Source organism: Buteo buteo, chromosome 12 (genome assembly GCF_964188355.1).
Source record: "Buteo buteo chromosome 12, bButBut1.hap1.1, whole genome shotgun sequence".
Taxonomy (NCBI): Eukaryota; Metazoa; Chordata; class Aves; order Accipitriformes; family Accipitridae; genus Buteo; species Buteo buteo.
The window spans coordinates 22,995,074-23,012,699 of NC_134182.1; the positions used below are offsets into that span (position 1 = coordinate 22,995,074).

The 17,626-nt window shown below is 41.9% G+C and overlaps 1 protein-coding gene across 1 annotated transcript in view; it reads right to left on the minus strand.

Annotated features, from left to right (window-relative positions):
- The window catches only part of LOC142038050 (protein ELYS-like), a 35,752-nt gene that overhangs the window by 16,237 nt on the left and 1,889 nt on the right, over positions 1 to 17,626 (minus strand). Inside the window, exons 3-18 of the mRNA XM_075043046.1 lie at positions 16,585 to 16,765; positions 15,609 to 15,816; positions 14,154 to 14,270; positions 13,125 to 13,209; positions 10,915 to 11,065; positions 8,246 to 8,378; positions 7,977 to 8,158; positions 7,438 to 7,499; positions 6,395 to 6,523; positions 4,196 to 4,286; positions 4,019 to 4,108; positions 3,716 to 3,856; positions 2,825 to 2,929; positions 1,983 to 2,076; positions 327 to 450; positions 158 to 214 (exon numbers count right to left, since the gene is read on the minus strand). Coding sequence (XP_074899147.1) covers positions 158 to 214; positions 327 to 450; positions 1,983 to 2,076; positions 2,825 to 2,929; positions 3,716 to 3,856; positions 4,019 to 4,108; positions 4,196 to 4,286; positions 6,395 to 6,523; positions 7,438 to 7,499; positions 7,977 to 8,158; positions 8,246 to 8,378; positions 10,915 to 11,065; positions 13,125 to 13,209; positions 14,154 to 14,270; positions 15,609 to 15,816; positions 16,585 to 16,765 — 1,950 coding nt within the window. The remainder of the gene's footprint in view (positions 1 to 157; positions 215 to 326; positions 451 to 1,982; positions 2,077 to 2,824; positions 2,930 to 3,715; positions 3,857 to 4,018; positions 4,109 to 4,195; positions 4,287 to 6,394; positions 6,524 to 7,437; positions 7,500 to 7,976; positions 8,159 to 8,245; positions 8,379 to 10,914; positions 11,066 to 13,124; positions 13,210 to 14,153; positions 14,271 to 15,608; positions 15,817 to 16,584; positions 16,766 to 17,626) is intronic.

A 17,626-nucleotide genomic window follows, 5' to 3' on the forward strand; every position in this document is an offset into this window, starting at 1 on the left:
TGCTCCTGTCCACGCCTTCATTCTAAACTAAATGTTTTCACTTGCACTGTGTTGGAAGCATAAATTCAAAAACATTATTAAAGGCGCAGGTGACAAACATTTAAGAACATTTATGTGCGTATGCTGAAGGTGTAGTAAAAATAACGAGAAAGGATACAATTGCATGTTTGTAGCTTTCTTCAATGCCTTCTAGCAAATAGAGATCCAGCAGTGCCTGAAAATGAAAAATCAAAAGTTTTTTAAAAACTCCTGTCTTTCATGAATCATGGGCTTTTGGGTGGGGCTTTGGGGGGTTCGTTGCTGTTTTCAGTGAACGTAACACTCACGTGTAAACTAGCAGGTGGGTATTTCCCAGTTCCTCCTTCATCTCTCCGCCACAACTTCTCAACTTGGTCTCCTAACTGGGAAACCATTCCATCAATCATCAAGCAGTCAGAATCCCATTTTCCTCTGGAACAAAAGGTAGCAAGGATTTGGAGAGTCAAACACTAATTCCAGCCTCTCAGTGTAACAGATCTCCTCCAGTCAAACCAAACAGAAAAAAGCTCCCATGAGGCAAAGAAAGTGACAAACACACAAAGGCATGATTATGACTTGAAACGCACATGAGAGAAATGTCCGAGTCAGGTGAAAGATGTTTGTTAGATCATAGTGAATGATTCGAGGAGTTCCAAACAGACATCCTGGAAAGCTCCCCTACTAAGGGACCTTTTCGTTTTCAGGTTCTCTCTTTTGCTGTCTTACTTGTAGTACAAAGGAAGTGTGAACAAAGTTTTTTATGTGCCAGAAATAACCACTCTCCTACTGTCTAACAGAGGAAACGGAACAGTATCAAAATACCAGGACTATTCTTTAGCGCAAGTCTAATGCCTCCCGTTGGAGTGTCCCAATACACAGCTGTGAGAAGACAACACCGCGGAAAGTTCAGATTTTGTTCTCAGCAGCTCACTTTTGCTACTGAAAAAAAGTTGTTTTCAGAAAGCTGAGCATACAGGTGAAGCTTAGTGTCATCTTAAGCAGCATTTATGTTTCTGTGCACAGACCATTACAACCATGGATGGGTGAACCTTTAAAAATTGCTTTCTTCACAAGTCCATCGCAATCTTTGGCTGACTGTGACACTACCCTTTAATTTCCCCATAATAAGAAGCAGAAAGAGCACACTGGAGGTTGTATGCTTCTAAGGAACACCTGAGCCGGTATGGAAGTTACTTGAGAAGTAAGCTAAGTAAGATGAACTTTAAAGTCAATAGCTACTACACCGCAGCTTGCACCTTAACTCATCTTGCAGCATCCTGTTTTTGTTTGCGGTACCATAGCCTAAGCTTCTTTACTCTTTATTTAGTTTTCAGCACAATTTCCAAAGAAAAATCTATTATCGTCTAATCCAAGGCATATCACCTATATGCTAGTGAGCTAGCGCAGCAAAGAGAGTTCACGTTCAGCAAGTGACTTTTATCCAACAGCCAGTAGAGTGCTAGGTGTGCCAACTACATCGAACTCTGACTATCTCATTAAATCACACAAATGTACTTGTGATTTAGGCCAGTACAGTTATTACCCTTGCTCGCTAGTCAATAAACGAGATGAGGTTTGGTTTGGGTTTAAAACTGGCTTTCTTCTCTGTCCAAAACACCTGTTCTGTGAACACCGTGCTTTGCTGAACGGGAGATCGCTGACCCTCTCCTGAACACATGACCTTTTTCAGTAGTACCAAATGATACAGATTGGCCGCTGGATTAAGTACGCTACCAAGAAACGATGATACCAACAAATGGTACTAAGCAGAGGTATACACAAATATTGTAACACAGGAAAGTAACCTCCGTGTTCAAGAGAACGCATGCATCACTGAAGCAAAGAGGATCGCCGGCAACTGCATTAAGCAGAGCAAATACCAACTGTTGATAGCAAAGCCACTCACTCACTGCCACTTCTGATTTCGCAGTGGAAGTGTTCTCGAGTTCTCCTGTAAGGCTCACCTTGATAAACGCTCAAGTTTCTGTCGATGACCAGTGTAGTAGCTCTGAATCAGAGGGTAATTGTAGAAAGGTCTACCCAAACGCGCATCATCATCTACAGGCAATAAAGTAAAAGCAAGTTAAGGAAGCAATATCACATGTTGAAACTAAAACGTTTGACTAAAAAGACAGAAGATCATACGAGCTAAGCATCAAGAAGCACAGGCAAGCCTCCCACTTTGAAAGAAGCCAATCCTCTTTCTGCCTTTGCTAACGGAGCGGTGAGACACAAGACTCAACTCCTTCTTCTCTCAAGTGCCATTTCAAGTTTACAATTGAGGTAGCATTCAGAACACGTACTGTAAGCAGAAGCTCACTACAGAAAGGACAATTCTCAAAGGGAATGGTTTCTTAAACATGTCATGTGAGCATTTGTGAGACAATGAAGGCTGACAATAGACTTTATAATCCACCCAAATAAAGAAGTATTGCCGAGGTGTATTTTTTCCTCAGGCAATGAATAAAAAGTTCCAAACACGCAGGTAATGCCTTTGCTGTAAAAACAAGCATTCCAGGATTTGTTGTGTAATAGTAATTTGTTTCAAATCCCAAGTCTTGCAAGCTGTGGACACAAGCAACTCCTTCAAGTCAGAGGCTTATTGCTCTTTCTAAGGAACATCCAGGAAAGAAACTGCTTGCATTATTCTACACTAGGTATTTGAAAAAAACAGTATAATCTCTGTTTCACCAAAAGAACCTTCAGTACTGACAAAACATTTACAAAAACATGGCTAAGCACGTGTTCATCAGAATCACTTACTGGATAGTCTCCCTGTTACAAATGTGTTACAGTTCATGCTTACCTAAACCCTCTGGAAGGAGACTGGATCGACAGAACCAGATGACCACTCGTGCATACAAAGAAAGGAGGCCAGTTACCACCTGCTTGTTTGTCAAGTCTGTAAAACCTGAAAAAAAGGCACAAGATGATTCTTGTTATCCAATTCCTTTCATTTTTACAAACCCCCTTTCATCATCCCAAATAGAAAGTATAAAAGTAACGCGGTAGACATCGCGGTCTTTGCATTTCTCACTCTGTGGCACCTTCTTATTTGAAGAAAAAAACCACATTCACCACCAAACCAAAAAAGCAACCCCTACAAAGAACCAGATTCACTAAAGCTTCAAAGAAAAAAACCCTAAAGCCGGAACTATTACATACACTCACGAATAAGACATTTGTTTTTCACGTAGCGGGGGATTTTTACCGTAGCAAAGGGATAGTCTTCTTTTCCCCTCAATATGCCAAGGACAAGTGATAACATAAAAAGCTATAGAAACTCAAGTAACTTACTTCACAAGTTACTCATTTGTGCTTCCTTTGTATTTTCTAGCAATTTGCAATACAACATTCGCATGCAATTATAAATTGCTAGCTAAGAATTAAAAGGAATCATTTGCAGCACTACCACATCCAGTTGCTGGAATCTCCACCCAGCTGCTTACATAGCTTCTCGCTGAATGTAGCCTCCCCTACCCACTTGCATGAACTCCACAACCAACTATTTCCCTGAAATCAATGCATATTAAGTGGTAGTCCCAACTTCTCAGATTTCAGCCCCTTCTCCCAGCTAAATTTGGCTGTCTTCCAATCATCAAAACCAACAGAAGCTCATCTTTCCACACTTACAACTCAAGCATAATTCCAAATCTTAGTAAAACATACCAAAGATTTCATATATACGATTACAAACCTTTTTCAGTAAGCTCTTGTGCTTCTGTTAGAAAACAGGTTAAGACCGTGCTCAGGTTGCTCCAAAGCAACTGGCAGTGCTGAAGAGACTGTAACGTCTGCGGGTCAACAAAGTTGCGAGAGCCATCAAACAGCGGAACACCTTTTCAAGAATAAATATTACATCATTAGCCTTCAGAGCAATTTCAGAGTTTCAAAGTACGCTTAAAGAACCCCGTGCAGTACCATATACCGCCACGTTCCTGAATAAGCTCAATTAGAAAGAACCATTTTGTGTTGGCAGAATGACTACACTAGTACTCACATATTTGGTCAAACTCATCTTTTGCATAGATCACTTTCTTCCATGTCCACTCAAGAACAAACTGTAAATTAGCAGCAGAACTTGGCTGCGCTTTAAAAAAAGAAAACAAAAAAGAAATGAATCGACAATTGCAAACTAGAAAAATATATAACGTAAGAACAACGTAAGAAGTATTACCTTCAGATGCCCAATGTTTAATGCATCCAGTCAGAAGTTCTAAAGAACCTGTCTGGACGGCAGCTGACAATACCGCTTCTAACTGCTCCTCCTAAACGTAACCGACAAAATAAACTGAGAATCTTACATGCTTTCAATATCTGAACCAGCAACAGCAAGCATTTGTTTCTAACTGTACACTCATTCAAACATCACACAGTCCACTAGTACACACGCAGCTAATTCCACATTCCTTTTCTTAACTCTAGCCACAGGCTGCACTGCTTGTTGGTCTGAGAAACACGTTAAACTTTCCCTCTAACATTTCAACTTACTGAAGGCTGATTCTAACCTTTATTTGCATGCCTCTGCAGTATAGTCTCAGTTTACCGAGTTCCAATTAACTATTTCCAGTAACATCCTCTGCTAATACCCGTCACGCATTTTGCACGTAGAAGTTTGCCATCAGGAATGCGTGAAGGGGACAGAGCAAAGACAACGGTGCAACACTTGCACGGAAACGGGGAAGCTAAGGGCAAGCAGCTTCCTAGACTCTGAAGACATGAAGCAGTTCAGACACCCAAAACTTTACCATTTTCTAAAATGACAGAAAAAGACGTGACACATTTAAATTCTAATAGGTTTAAATTGTAGGCTGCTCAAATACTGTATTATAATGCAGTGGTAATCCTTGAGAAGGATAATGCACAGCTATGCACAGACGTGCGATTATTAAGTAGCAGCTTATTTCAGCTGGTGGTGTGATACTTCTTTCAGGTGAAATGACCCTTCACAAAATTTTACTTCTTTCTTTTTGTTTTTTTCTTTGTTTGTTTTTTTTTATGTGTTTTTTTTAAACACATTCAAAAGTAGCTTTCCCTTCTAGGCAAAATCATCACATTCAAAGCAATTTCTACACATTAGAATACACATATGATATGTCCATCTTTTTCTGAAAACGGGTTTCAGACAAGGAAACACACCAGATACTACTTACGGTGGCAAACAAAACTCCAAACCCAGCTTCTTGACCCTAATTCTGAAATTTGTCTCACTAACTTTCAAAAGAAATCCCTGCTCAAATGCATAACAAGTCTCTGAATGATATGGCCACAATTCAGCAAAGGTTATTAAAACACGTCTTGGTTGCCCAAGCTATTTCCAAACCGGAGCTGACATCAGAACATCCCATTTGAATGCAAGAGTCTACGCCAGGCTTGCAAAATAAGCAGTCTATGGGCTAGGGCAGCTTGCCAAGAAACTTCTTTTAGCTACCACACTGTGCAGAAGTGTTATTTGCCTTAACGCATTTCCACAAATCTGGTGAACAGTCCAGTAGACAGGAAGATGAGGGCAGCGAGAAGACCGCTCTCCCCTTCCTACTAATGGCTCCACTGTGTGACGACTAGCTAGCTAATCGTTTAGCTTAGATCCTGCCTGCGTGAAGAGGGGCTGTTCATCACAAAGGCTCCGTCTCTCATGAAACTCTTCAGATGAGAGAGAAAGGTTGGTGCACTGCAAGTGGAAAACCTGTGACGAGGCGGGGGGAGTCACTATGGTGGGACAAAGCAGAGAGAAGATAGTGGGTGTCAGGAGATAAAGGCGATTCAGGTGTTGCAGCAACAAGGGGGCAGGCTAAGCAGAGTAAATTGGGCTACGAGGCTACAGAGGTGAAGATCTGCTTTGAGAGGCTGCAGGAAAGCCTACTGATGAAGGGAAGATGAGGGGGAGCGGTGATGAAGTTGTCGGGCAGAGCTGACAAGAGTAATTGTTTACCACAGCCCAATTCCTTGGAAGCAAGCGATCACGTCTAGTGCAGCAAGCTGATGTTTGCAACAGCTCGCATCCGAGTGAGGCACCCCCATAGTCAGCTACTGCACTGAACGTAATGCTTTGAGAAACCGATGGGGTGAAGGTTGTTGTGAGGGAAAGATGCTTTATGTTGCGCATGACCAGCACTGCCTGCACGCTTCCTTGTGCGTATCTGTGGCACGGAATTAAGAGATGGGTCTCTCAACGCAGATCTCTTAGTGCTGCCCCCACTCAAACTCGGTAGTTTGGATTGAAGAATACTATAACTTCTGCTAACTCAAGTCAACACCTGCATTTCAGTGCAACTTGTGAATAATAGGAAAATCAGATTATCATGTCTTGTAGCCTCTACAGCCCTCTCAGACGAGATGGATGTATTTCCCCCTTGATTCCCTGATACGCACTCACCTGACTCAAACTGGATGGCTGGACATCAACGCGTCTTGGAGACAGCAAGCCAGCTACAAGACACCTGTTGTAGCTATCGTGAATGGTTTCACTTATAGAAGGACCACATTTCTTTAAAAATTTCAAGGCCTGAAACATTAATCAAAAACTACGGATTAAGACAGCAGTATTATTCAGTCACTAAGGTTCTGAATAATCGCTAAGAGAAATAAAAAAAAATGTTCACTTAAATTGTTAGAAAGCTTGCATCAGTAAGCACTACTACGTAGAGTCTTAAAGACGGCAGCCAAACTAACCGCTACGGTTTATAAAAAATATCCTGTAAAACAAAAGGTCAGCCCTTGCAATGCTTAATTAAGTATTCTCTAGCTTCTCTGTCAATACACAGACCTTTTTTTACCCTGAACACTGACACAAAATATATTCTATATAAGCTAAAGCTAGCACACAACTTTAAATCACGCTTTGGAAGACCCTTTCTGTGCTTGTTTGTGCAGAAGTTGATTTATGTTGGAAACACTTAGCGAGCTGAAATTTAATTCAAAATTATTTGTCACAAGCTGTGCAGTGGCTTGAAAGTTTTAATTCGGGCAAGTGCGGGAGAAAAAAAAAATAATCGTTTCTTCTCAAACAGTTAAGTAATATTTCATTTTCTCCATTCTGCCCTCCTTTTTCAAGTTAATCAGGCATCAAAACCCTAACTCAAGACTATGGAGGCAGTTCCACTGATGGGTAATGCAGAAGTAACAGCTTTCCCCAACTTCCACAACAGTTTTGTTCCTGCTCCTACAGCAACGTTGTATTCCGCTCTAGACATTCAATCCCTCAGCGTGCTTCAACAGGAGACAGTGGTAGTTCTACAGTCCCAAGAGTGGACCTAAAATGTTACCATTTGCATAAAACTGGCAGGACACCATTGCAATCATGCGTGTGGATGGGCAGGATGGGCATAAAATGGTCTCCGACCCTGAAAGCAGTGCAATAGAAAACATAGGAAAGGTTCATCTCTTGCCATTCTCAATAAAGATACAGTAAAAGATCACCTCCTTCTGGAAGCCGGTGCAAGTCATACGAACAACTCCGGAGCTCAGCAAGCACGTACCATCTGCAGAGACAATGAACGTTTGACAGCCTTCCATACTCTCGCACTTAGCTTATGACCAGTTTACGTTTTGTAAATAGCAGTATCTGGAAAGCTGTAACTGAGTACCCATTTTCTTCATCAGATCACTTCCAAACTTATTTTTTTGAAAATAATTACTGCGTGTAGCAATTTTATCTCTAGTGCTATCAAGGTGCTCTGCTCTGAGCTTCAGTTCAACGTCATTTCATTTGATGACCATCACCCCTTCACAGGCTACATTACAAAAGCACCACAACCCAAAACTCAGCAGACTGTCAGATATGTGTCACAGTATTAAACACCTTGTTAGTACAACGTAATCAAGGGTTGGGCTTGTGGGCGTTTGGGGCTTTTTGGTTTCGGATGGGGTTTGAGTGACAAACAATGAACAGGAGAACCAATAAATGGCATTTGACCTCACTTTAAGCTTCTCACTATCAAAAGCAGTGAAATACCTACCAAAATTGTAGGAGCTTGGATGAAAAAACTGCTCAGGTGGTGGACGAGAAAGAGGAACTCCCTGACTTAGACTCCGCTCGTGTACCAGAATATCCAAAATGGGGTTTGGAGAAGTCATGCTTATTACAGTATCCAGTGACCACAACGCAAAATAGGGGCAATCATGAAGGAGTTCTTCTGGCCTGAAAGCAAGCAAGTGCATAAGCTAAACACCGACTTCCAAATGATTGATTTGTAGGGATATTGAAAACAACTTAATAAAAATATACCTTAGTGAATCTGGCATTTGAGCACTATACCAGCAATTAATGTCAAATACACCCAAGTAAGCAGATGGTTTTCCCTGACCACATGTATTCACTTGCCAGCTGAAGATTGATACACTGGTGTCAGGCGATATTACTGTAAAAGACAAGACATTGTTTCTTGTTTGTAGAAAATAACGCTATAGCTGATATGTTTAAAACACCACTTCCTATTTTGGCTTAATTCTGTTATATCACTCACAAAGCACAACACTCACTGAGAACAACAAAAAAAATTTACGGAATAGCAAACATCTCTGTGACAGGTTTCAGTCATACTGCCCCTTCTTCTGGTATCACTCAGCAGGCACTACTAATTTCCAGATCGGACTCAATTACAGGTTTTAAGAATAGCTCCTTTCCAGCACATTCAGAATGAACGAACACACTTATCACACAAAATAAATACAAAAAACCCCAAACCCAACAAACGGGAAATTGGAACAAAGATTTTAACATAAAACATTCACAATGTTATACTCCAGTTCTCTCAATAAGTGGAATGGTTTGTCTTCTCTGGGGAGAACGCATTCTCCAGATGTAAGCAAAGGATGTGGTATATCATTTACCCTAGTAGAGTAAGGAAGAAGGCGACAGTTTGTTTGGCAAAAGGTTTCTCTGTTCTCTGCTGAATTCATCATTACGTTTAGGGATCCTCACACACTTTACTATGTTTCATTGTGAACATCTGTGCCGCTTCCGTTTTGTAGCTGCTGCAAGTGCCTTTGAAGATACCAATTATTTTCATAATTCAGAAGACAGCTTCTTTGCTAGCCTCAACCCACATCCAACAGCAGCTCATGTGTGCCTAGAACTTAACTCAAACAGATTCTGAATGAAAGCTAATTAGAAACCATCAGAGAAATTACAGGTATTTCTCCATGCCTCATGCTTCATAAAAAGGAGACAGAAAGGGGGTTTGTTGTTCTTATTTTGGTTTGGGGTTTTTTTTTCGGGTGTGGTGGAGTGGTGGTGTGTGTTTGTTTTTAACAAGCTTTTAGGAGGCACTCTCCTCAGAAACGTGACACAAGTGGAGAAAATCCAAAGGTGTTTTTGTTCGATTTTGACACACTGTTGATAGAGGATGGCATCACAAAAGAGATGCAAGTTGCCGCTTCAGGACTAAGTCAAAGATGATAAACAGAAGTAGCCTAGAAAGATCATGCAAGTGTCTTCTTTGTAAACATCATACATCAGTAAAGGCCAGTCAGAAGAGAGGGAAGGTGAATAATGCAGTCAAAACAAAGGGCCATGGAAGTTATCACTGCAGCAGGCTCAAAAATAGGGTCAGAACATAAGTGAATTTGTAAACCCAGAGAGGGACATTTAATTACTGCAAGATAATGAAAGACTTCGTAAGAGTTTTAACTGTGTATATGGACAAGGAAAGCTATTGCTATAAGAACTTGCAGGTGTAGGAACCTATTAGATTTAGAGAGGAAGAAATGGACAGGCAGATCATAGAATCGTAGAGTTGCTTAGGTTGGAAAAGACCTTTATGTTCATTGAGCCCAACCCTAAAGCCAACTGCCAAGTCCACCACCAAACCACGTCCCTAAGTGCCACATCTCCCTGTCTTTTAAATACCTCCAGGGATGGCGACTCAACCCCGGGCAGCCTGTTCCAATGCTTCCTAACACAGTCAGTGAAGAAATTTTTCCTAATACCCAACCTGAACCTCCCCAGGCGCAACTTGAGGCCATTTCCTCTCGTCCTATCACTTGCTACCTGGGAGAAGAGACCAACACTACACCTCGCTACAGCCTCCTTTCAGGTACTTGGGGGGAGTGGTAAGGTCTCCCCTCAGCCTCCTTTTCTCCAGGCTAAACAATCCCAGTTCCCTCAGCCACCCCCGTAAGACTTGTTCTCCAGACCCTTCACCAGCTCTGTTGCCCTTCTTTGGATGCGCTCCAGCACCTCAATGTCTTTCTTGTAGCGAGGGGCCCAAAGCCAGGCAGCTTTCCAGCCACTCTTTCCCAAGCCTGTAGTGTTGCATGGGGTTCTTGTGACCCAAGAGCAGGACCTGGCATTTAGCCTTGATGAACTTCATACAGTTGGCCTTGGCCCATTGAGCCAGCCTGTCCAGATCCCTCCACAGAGCCTCTGTAGACCCTCAAGCAGATCAACACTCCCACCCAACTTGGTGTCATCTGCAAACTTACTGAGGGTGCACTCAATCCCCTCGTCCGGATCATTGACAGAGATATTAAACAGAACTGGCCCCAATACCGAGCCCTGGGGAACACCACTTGTGACCGGCCACCAGCTGGATGCAGATGCAGACATAGGTTGGAACAGGGAAAGAAAAATTCAGGTAACACTCCTAAGCAATGGGGAGCATCATCTTACTGTTCAAAGACGACAGCTGGAGGAATAGAACGACTGACAAGCTTCATGCAGGTGACCCCACCATACATCGCTATAGCATGTCAGCAAGCATAAAATACTACTTATTTTTTCCTTTAAAGAAGTCCCATATAACTTAAGCACCCATTTATTTTTTTTAAATAAGCCCAACAAGCTAGTCTGCAAAGGTATTCAAGACTCACAGACTGGGGTACAGAACAGCATTCATTGCTTAGATTCCAAAACTACTTATTTTAGAATAACCAAACAGGGACATTAGAACAAACCTTCATTAACGCTATCCTCTCTGTCAACATGGTTGCGAAATTTTTCTATGGTCTGACAGCTCAGCAGTTTGGTATTGCTGGTCTGCCCTCTCAAGGGAAAGACTCCCCCCGTAAGATCTAAACTGTACCTTTCATCACAGTATTCCAGACCCTGGGGAAAAAATAAAAGGAGAGAAAAAAGGTCATTTTGAGATAAAAACATACATTATAGCTAAATGTGAAAGAATGTATATATGTATAATATAATATGCATATTGTACCGTATATTTCCCATGAGCTTATTTCTGATGGCAAATAGAAACTACATCTGACATGCAAGAGAATGAAGCGTCAAATAGTAACGGGCTTTGCACATTTTCAGAATTTAGCATTTCCCTCGCTAAAATTTGCTCTGCAGTATGCACAGTTCATTCTACTTTATCAAGTAACTTTGGAAATAACAGACATGTGCAGAGTAGATAGGAAAATCTAAACCATCTCTTTGAAAAACTAGCGCGAAGCCTAAGCAAAGAATCCCATTTTTATTACAGAAGGAATAATCACCAAACACAGTTTATAATAAAAGATGTCCTGAACAGGTCCACCGTGCCAAAAGACCCTTTTGTCAGATAAAGTACTACAACTCCATCAGCCTCTTAGAGATGAATTTTAACTGCTAGAAATTTCAACTTTTATTCATCTGTGAAGAGCCAGTCCCCCCCCAAAGTTAGGGCCGAGGGGAAGGGAAAAAAGATATCAAACAATTCCTGCCGAAGACAACTTCTGAAGCAAAACAGCGTATTTTAAATTCTCCACTGGGGCAAGCAAATCTAAGTTAAGGAACTCCACTGCGTGGAAGATGTTAAATAATGACTTTATTGACCCGTAAAATCTGAAGACAGTTTTCAAATGAGATGCACTCGTCAGACTCTGATGTGGACGTGGGGGCTGCATACTCTATCCACCTGCAAGCATCATGCAGGACAAATGTCAAGGTGCGCTCCATGACCATGGCCGGATGCACTAGATTTCAAGCTTTCTTTCAAGCTTCTGTGAACTCTCTTCAACGAACAAGGGTCAACAGTAGATTCCTCCTCCTTTCCTCCAATTTGGCCTGGCAATTGGGAACAACTCTTAAATTTTCTGCCACGGAAGACGGACAAGAAACTTGACTCAGCCAGTCACGCAGGCAGACAGTCATGTAGTACTGACCAATCTGTGGCTACAGGGAAGTATTCCGACACTCCAAGTGTCCTCTGTAGAACACAGATCCTGTACTAATGCTTCTTCTGGGTTTGTTTCCGGGGGGTGGGAGTTGTTGGGGGGTTTTTTTGGCAGGAGGTGTTAGCAAGTCTTGGTATGAAGCTACATGTGTAAGTGGCTCATCTGGAAGCTAGCTGAAGAACCTGACTTTTCCCCCCAGAGGTCCAGCTGTTTTGTTCTCTCTTCAACTACCTTGTGAGATTGGTTCCTGTTTCAACCTTGCACAACGCCCGTCACAGGAACGCAGGAACAGCAGGGGAGTAAAATATCTCAAAGGCAGAGACTGGTGCCTGACACCTCTTAGAAGCCTGTGAATGTATTACTGGTTGCACTGTCTGTAGAGGGTTAAAAGTCTCACACTAACGACACCACAGCTTTCTCAGGTCACAAACGCAAACCACATTATTTAATCACTTTGTGTGCTTTTTTTTAAAACCGGAAATTTTAGCAGACCCATTTTTCAAAGCTGCTGAAACATTTCAACCCTCTGAGGTGAAATCTGACACTCGTCACACCTTTTTCAGGAGAAGAAGATGACCAAGGCAAAGCATTGCCAAATAGTAAAAGGTCCCCCATTTTAACATTAAAGCGTTGAGACAGAACAAAGTAGCCACGCGAGGAATGGATATCGACGACTGGGTTTTCTTCCAAAGCAGCACACAGTACAAGGTCTTTGCCACTGCTAAGACTGTAGCTACAAATAACTTTTAAAAGAGGATAAAGCAAAGCAGAAGTTCAAAAGTGAAACTGGAGAACGATTAAAGCATCTTTCTCCTGTCGACCTGCCAAAGTGCTTAGAGCACTACAAGAGATGCAGCAGCATAAAACATGCCCAAGAAGACTCAGCAAAAGATTGGGGTTTCAGTCACCTCTGAATTTTGATGGTAAAAATCACCCCTGACAACTTCACTGATACTCACATAGACAAAATCACTATTTTCATCTTTTCACATACGTGCACGCCTTACCTCATACATGACTTGTCCTGGGGCCAAGCGTTTTCTGTCACCAAATGCTAACTGCAACAGATGTAAACTCACGACGTCACCTTCACTGAAAAAGGTAGAAATTAGGACATTTGATTACAAAGCTGCTTTAGAGGCCTTGTTATCATTTTATTAGATCTAGACTGATGTTTTCTTGCTGAAAAGAAAAACACCACTTCCCAAACCATCAGATAACTGGTCACGTGCAGCCGCTACAACACAAAGGAGGACATTTGGACACTAACAGCTTCAGGGGCAAATGCTAACCATACAATTTGAAAGCTTTAATATGTTGTACGGACTACAAATTGTTGCTTTAAAGTCAAACTTAAAAAGACTGCCACTCTGTGAACGGCTGAGCTGATTAAATAGCTTGCTGATGCTGAAAGAGAGAGATCTTTCTCCCCTTCCCTTCCCTTCCCACCAAAGTTCCAGCCCCTCTCTTGCATACACACGCTGCACCCTTCCACATACTGATTCGGGTCATTAGCCCAGCAGGAAACCATTGACTTTGCGGCTCAACAGGGATCGGTCTCTGCCAGGTGAGCTGACCTGGCTCACAAAGGCTCCAAAGACCGCGCAAGTTGGCACAAGGTAATCCGCAATACTGTCACCTCCCTCCTTTAGGGGCAGCCGGCTGTCATATTGGCACGTTTAGCGCTCCAGGTCTGCAGCCCCAACTACTTTGACTGGTATTTTCATACCATGGTGCGAGTACCAAACAAATCGTGAAGCAGTCCTCAAGAAACAAAGGAAATCGTTTAAGAATGCAAGCACAAAGATACAGCCACTGTTGCTTTGCCTTCTTTCAGAAGGTAGGCACTAGTAGGTCCCTCTTCACATCTGTTAAATCCTGTAAAAATTGCAGTGTAAGCTTAACACCTTCCACACCTGAGAGAATCTCCTGCACGGCTACATAAACAAAACAAAGATACATGTATCAATGGTATGTGAACAAAGATACAAAAAAATTTAAATGCATTCAGTGGCTTATAGTAACTTTTTATTCACCTTTCTTGTGTAGACTGAACAGCCCACAAGTAGCAACAATTGCGAGGATCATTCTCAGGCTCCTGAAAAGTAACAGCATAGACAGGAATCCTTCCTCCTTCAAGCTGAGAGTGGTGCCTACGTGGTTGGGAAAAAAAAAAAAAAAGAAAGAAAGAAAAAATGAAAAAAAAAAAAGGAAAAGGGGAAAAGAGAGAAAAATAAAAACCTGTGAGCCTACGATGAGCCCTAACTGTTTGTAGAAGGGTAGAAGCATCTTCTGAGAAAAAAGCTTATCCTTCCATGCTTATCCCCAAAGTACAGAAGGTCACACTTCCATCTCAGACAAGTGAGTCAGGGAAGCGACTACTTTTTATGCAGCAGTCAAGAGCTGAGGAAATTACTGTCCATCAAATGCAATAACCTGGGTTTATATCCTCCTCTGCCTAGGGAGGAAGAACATAAACGATTACTTCAGCTGCCAGGCAAAAGATTGTTCCTCCTGTTCCAGCCAACTTCAATATTGAACTTAAAATGCAGCCTATCTTCTGAACAAATTTAAGACAGGGCCAAACACAAGTACTTTCTCATTTCTTTACTCGGATGCTACGTAAAGCATTTTTCCTCCAGACTTCTGAACCTTACGTGTACCTTCACAATCTATTCTTGCCACCCAGTTAGTCCTCCACTGTCTATTTATGCATCCAACAGTTTCTGGTGAGTCACTGCAGGTTTGCTTAAGCCAATCCCTATCTGAATTTGGTCACATATTTCACGTGTGATTGCCCTTTGGCAGATATAAAATCGTCTCTTAATTTTTCTATTGCTTATAGATTTACATGCCCCTTATCCTCATCTCCAAGTGTTCCAAGCAAATTTTCATTCACACGCAACGTTGCCTCGGAATGGGTCAGTCCCCTATTTTGGACAAGGCTGACATGTAGGAAAGAATATCTTTTCAGGCACGGATCAGCTATTGATTTTTCGTGTCTCACTAGTTTCATCCTGGACGCTTTAAAGAATATTATCCCCAAACCCACATTATTAACATACGTAAGCTTCTCAATGTATGCCCTAATTGCAGTAGCTGGTTCTGAAAAATCATTCCTAAAATCTGGTTCATCAAAACACACACGTTTCCTGGCTTCACTGAACACTACTGATCGGACAAAGCGTCTTAGAAAAATGAGCTCCACTGCATCCTAAACTGCTTGACGTAACCCCAAGAAGCATGCTTTCCACAATCCCTCGAGCCACAGGCACAAGAAGGAAAACAATCCTAGTCCACTGGGGAGAAGGCGGTCCACTTAATCCATGTATGACTTTTAATAGTTATTTCAGAAGAGGATTTCTAAACATCCCAAGATTATACCCAAAATTTCACTCCCTAAAATGTTCTCTTTCATGAACATGCTTCCGTAAGCAAACAATTGAGACCCCTGCACCTCCGGGCATGGCCAGCTGTAAAGGCCTACTTACTCCCTCTTCAAAGTTTTCATATTCCACAGTGACAGGCAGCCATCTGAAAAACCCACAACAAGCTGATTGCTTCTGCTTATGTAGTACAGGGTTGATATTGCTGTTCCTGAAGGATTTTGTAGTTGAAAGCAGAGATGTCTCCCTTCTCTGGTCACAGCTTCTCTTCTTTGTGGAACTTCAGCAGGAATTCTAGTGACAACTTCTAGACCTACACACACAAAACCACGCCATGAGTTAATGTGTCAGGCCATTTAGGCTGCATTTTGAACACTGACGTGACAACACATCTCATCCAATTCTACCGTCCGGGGCAAAATACCCATTTATGCAACGCTTTCTTTTGTATGTTTCCAAAGAACAGAAGAACTCTCTGATCGGACAGGTATTCTCACTCGTATTTTAAAACCAGGTAAGAGCATAACCTTCGTAGACAAATTCTTCCTGGGCTCTATAAATCACGCGTTTGGGCCTCACGATGAAGCTGGCTGAAGCGACACCAACTCCTGAAGCCACTCTTGTAATAGCCAAAACAGCATATGCAATCCAAATATGCAAATTAGAGATTTCAGTCATCCAAATGCACGATTTTTGACAAGTCGGATTCATTTTAACAAGCAAGCCTAAAATTTGCCCCAAGTCAACCCACAGAAGCAGAAGAACATTCCCAAGAAATAGGGCGCCTCTGACACAACTTCCTCTCAGGCAGCTGCACTGACTCACGTGGTAAAATTCCTACACCTCACTGGCAAGCATCATAGTGACGTATGGATCTTGGTGGCAGGGGGGCATTTATAACATTAGAAGGTGTATTAAGCCACTCCCATTTTTAATCAGGTCGGGACTATACCAAGGCAAACCACCATCTGTAACCAGCAGTCAGAAATGCCTGCACACTAGTGTCTTCCAAGTGGGATGCATATTGTTTATACACAAGTTTTCCTACTCTCAAATTCAAGTTTAAAAACTGCAGGCTTACCCGATGCTTGTATTTCATTCTGACTGCAAGAGAAATCATCCAAACAAAGGTCCACCAGAAGTAGGTGACCAACATCTGTAGCCACTGCTGCCACTCCAAAGAGCCATCGCAGACTCTGATGTAGGTGCCGAGTGCTCACGCTGGCTCCTCCGTGATTAGTTATGGGTTCTATAGCAGTTACCTACAGGAAAACTGCAAGCTAGCATTTAAGCTGTTTGACAAGCTGAACAGAAATCATTCAAAAGTGAAGCCGGAATTAGCACATCAGAAACAAGAAAGTAAATGCAGAGGACCATAAGACTTAAAAGCAAAGCATTGTTTCCAGTTATATCAAGAAAAAAACAATATAGTCAATCTTGATGTTCTATTAACTTGCACTGATTCTTGTTTACATTAAGATAATGAGACTAGGGGACATTACATCATTGGACTTCCTGGGTTACAGAAGACAGAAAAAAATGAGTAACATTCCACCAGCCTCTCCCATCTACACAAACACAATATTCAATAAGCAGAGATTCAAGGACTGCAGGTTGAAAGTCAATCGTTCAACAATCCGTCAGGTAACTCCCTATCGGCTCTTCTTTCCTATCCTAAGTCAACATAAAAATCTGTTCTGCTCTAAAGCCACCTGCTTGCTAGTCTGAGATTCAGGGGAATGTGTCTAGAGTCATTTACAGCACAACTATGGAAGTTTCAGATATTTTAAAGACAGTATTTCTAACATACATAGAAATCAAGCATTTCGGAAATGTATGTTACAGACACTGGGAACAGCGGGGTTTTTTTTCCTTTTTCACTCTGGCCAATAAAAGATAGTTCTCAATGCCTTTTTGTGGCAGTGGAGAATTAGGTAACTATGTGCTCTACCATAAACCCAGAAAACTTGTTTTACAATCAGTAAGCTCAAAAGATAACGGTACCGTTAAGCCCAAGAGTTTGCACCAAGGCTCTCTTGACTGGATACTCTGAAGTGACAGTCTGCACTAATGCAAGATAGAAAAAATATCGCCTACAAAGAGACGCTCCAAAGCTTCTCCTG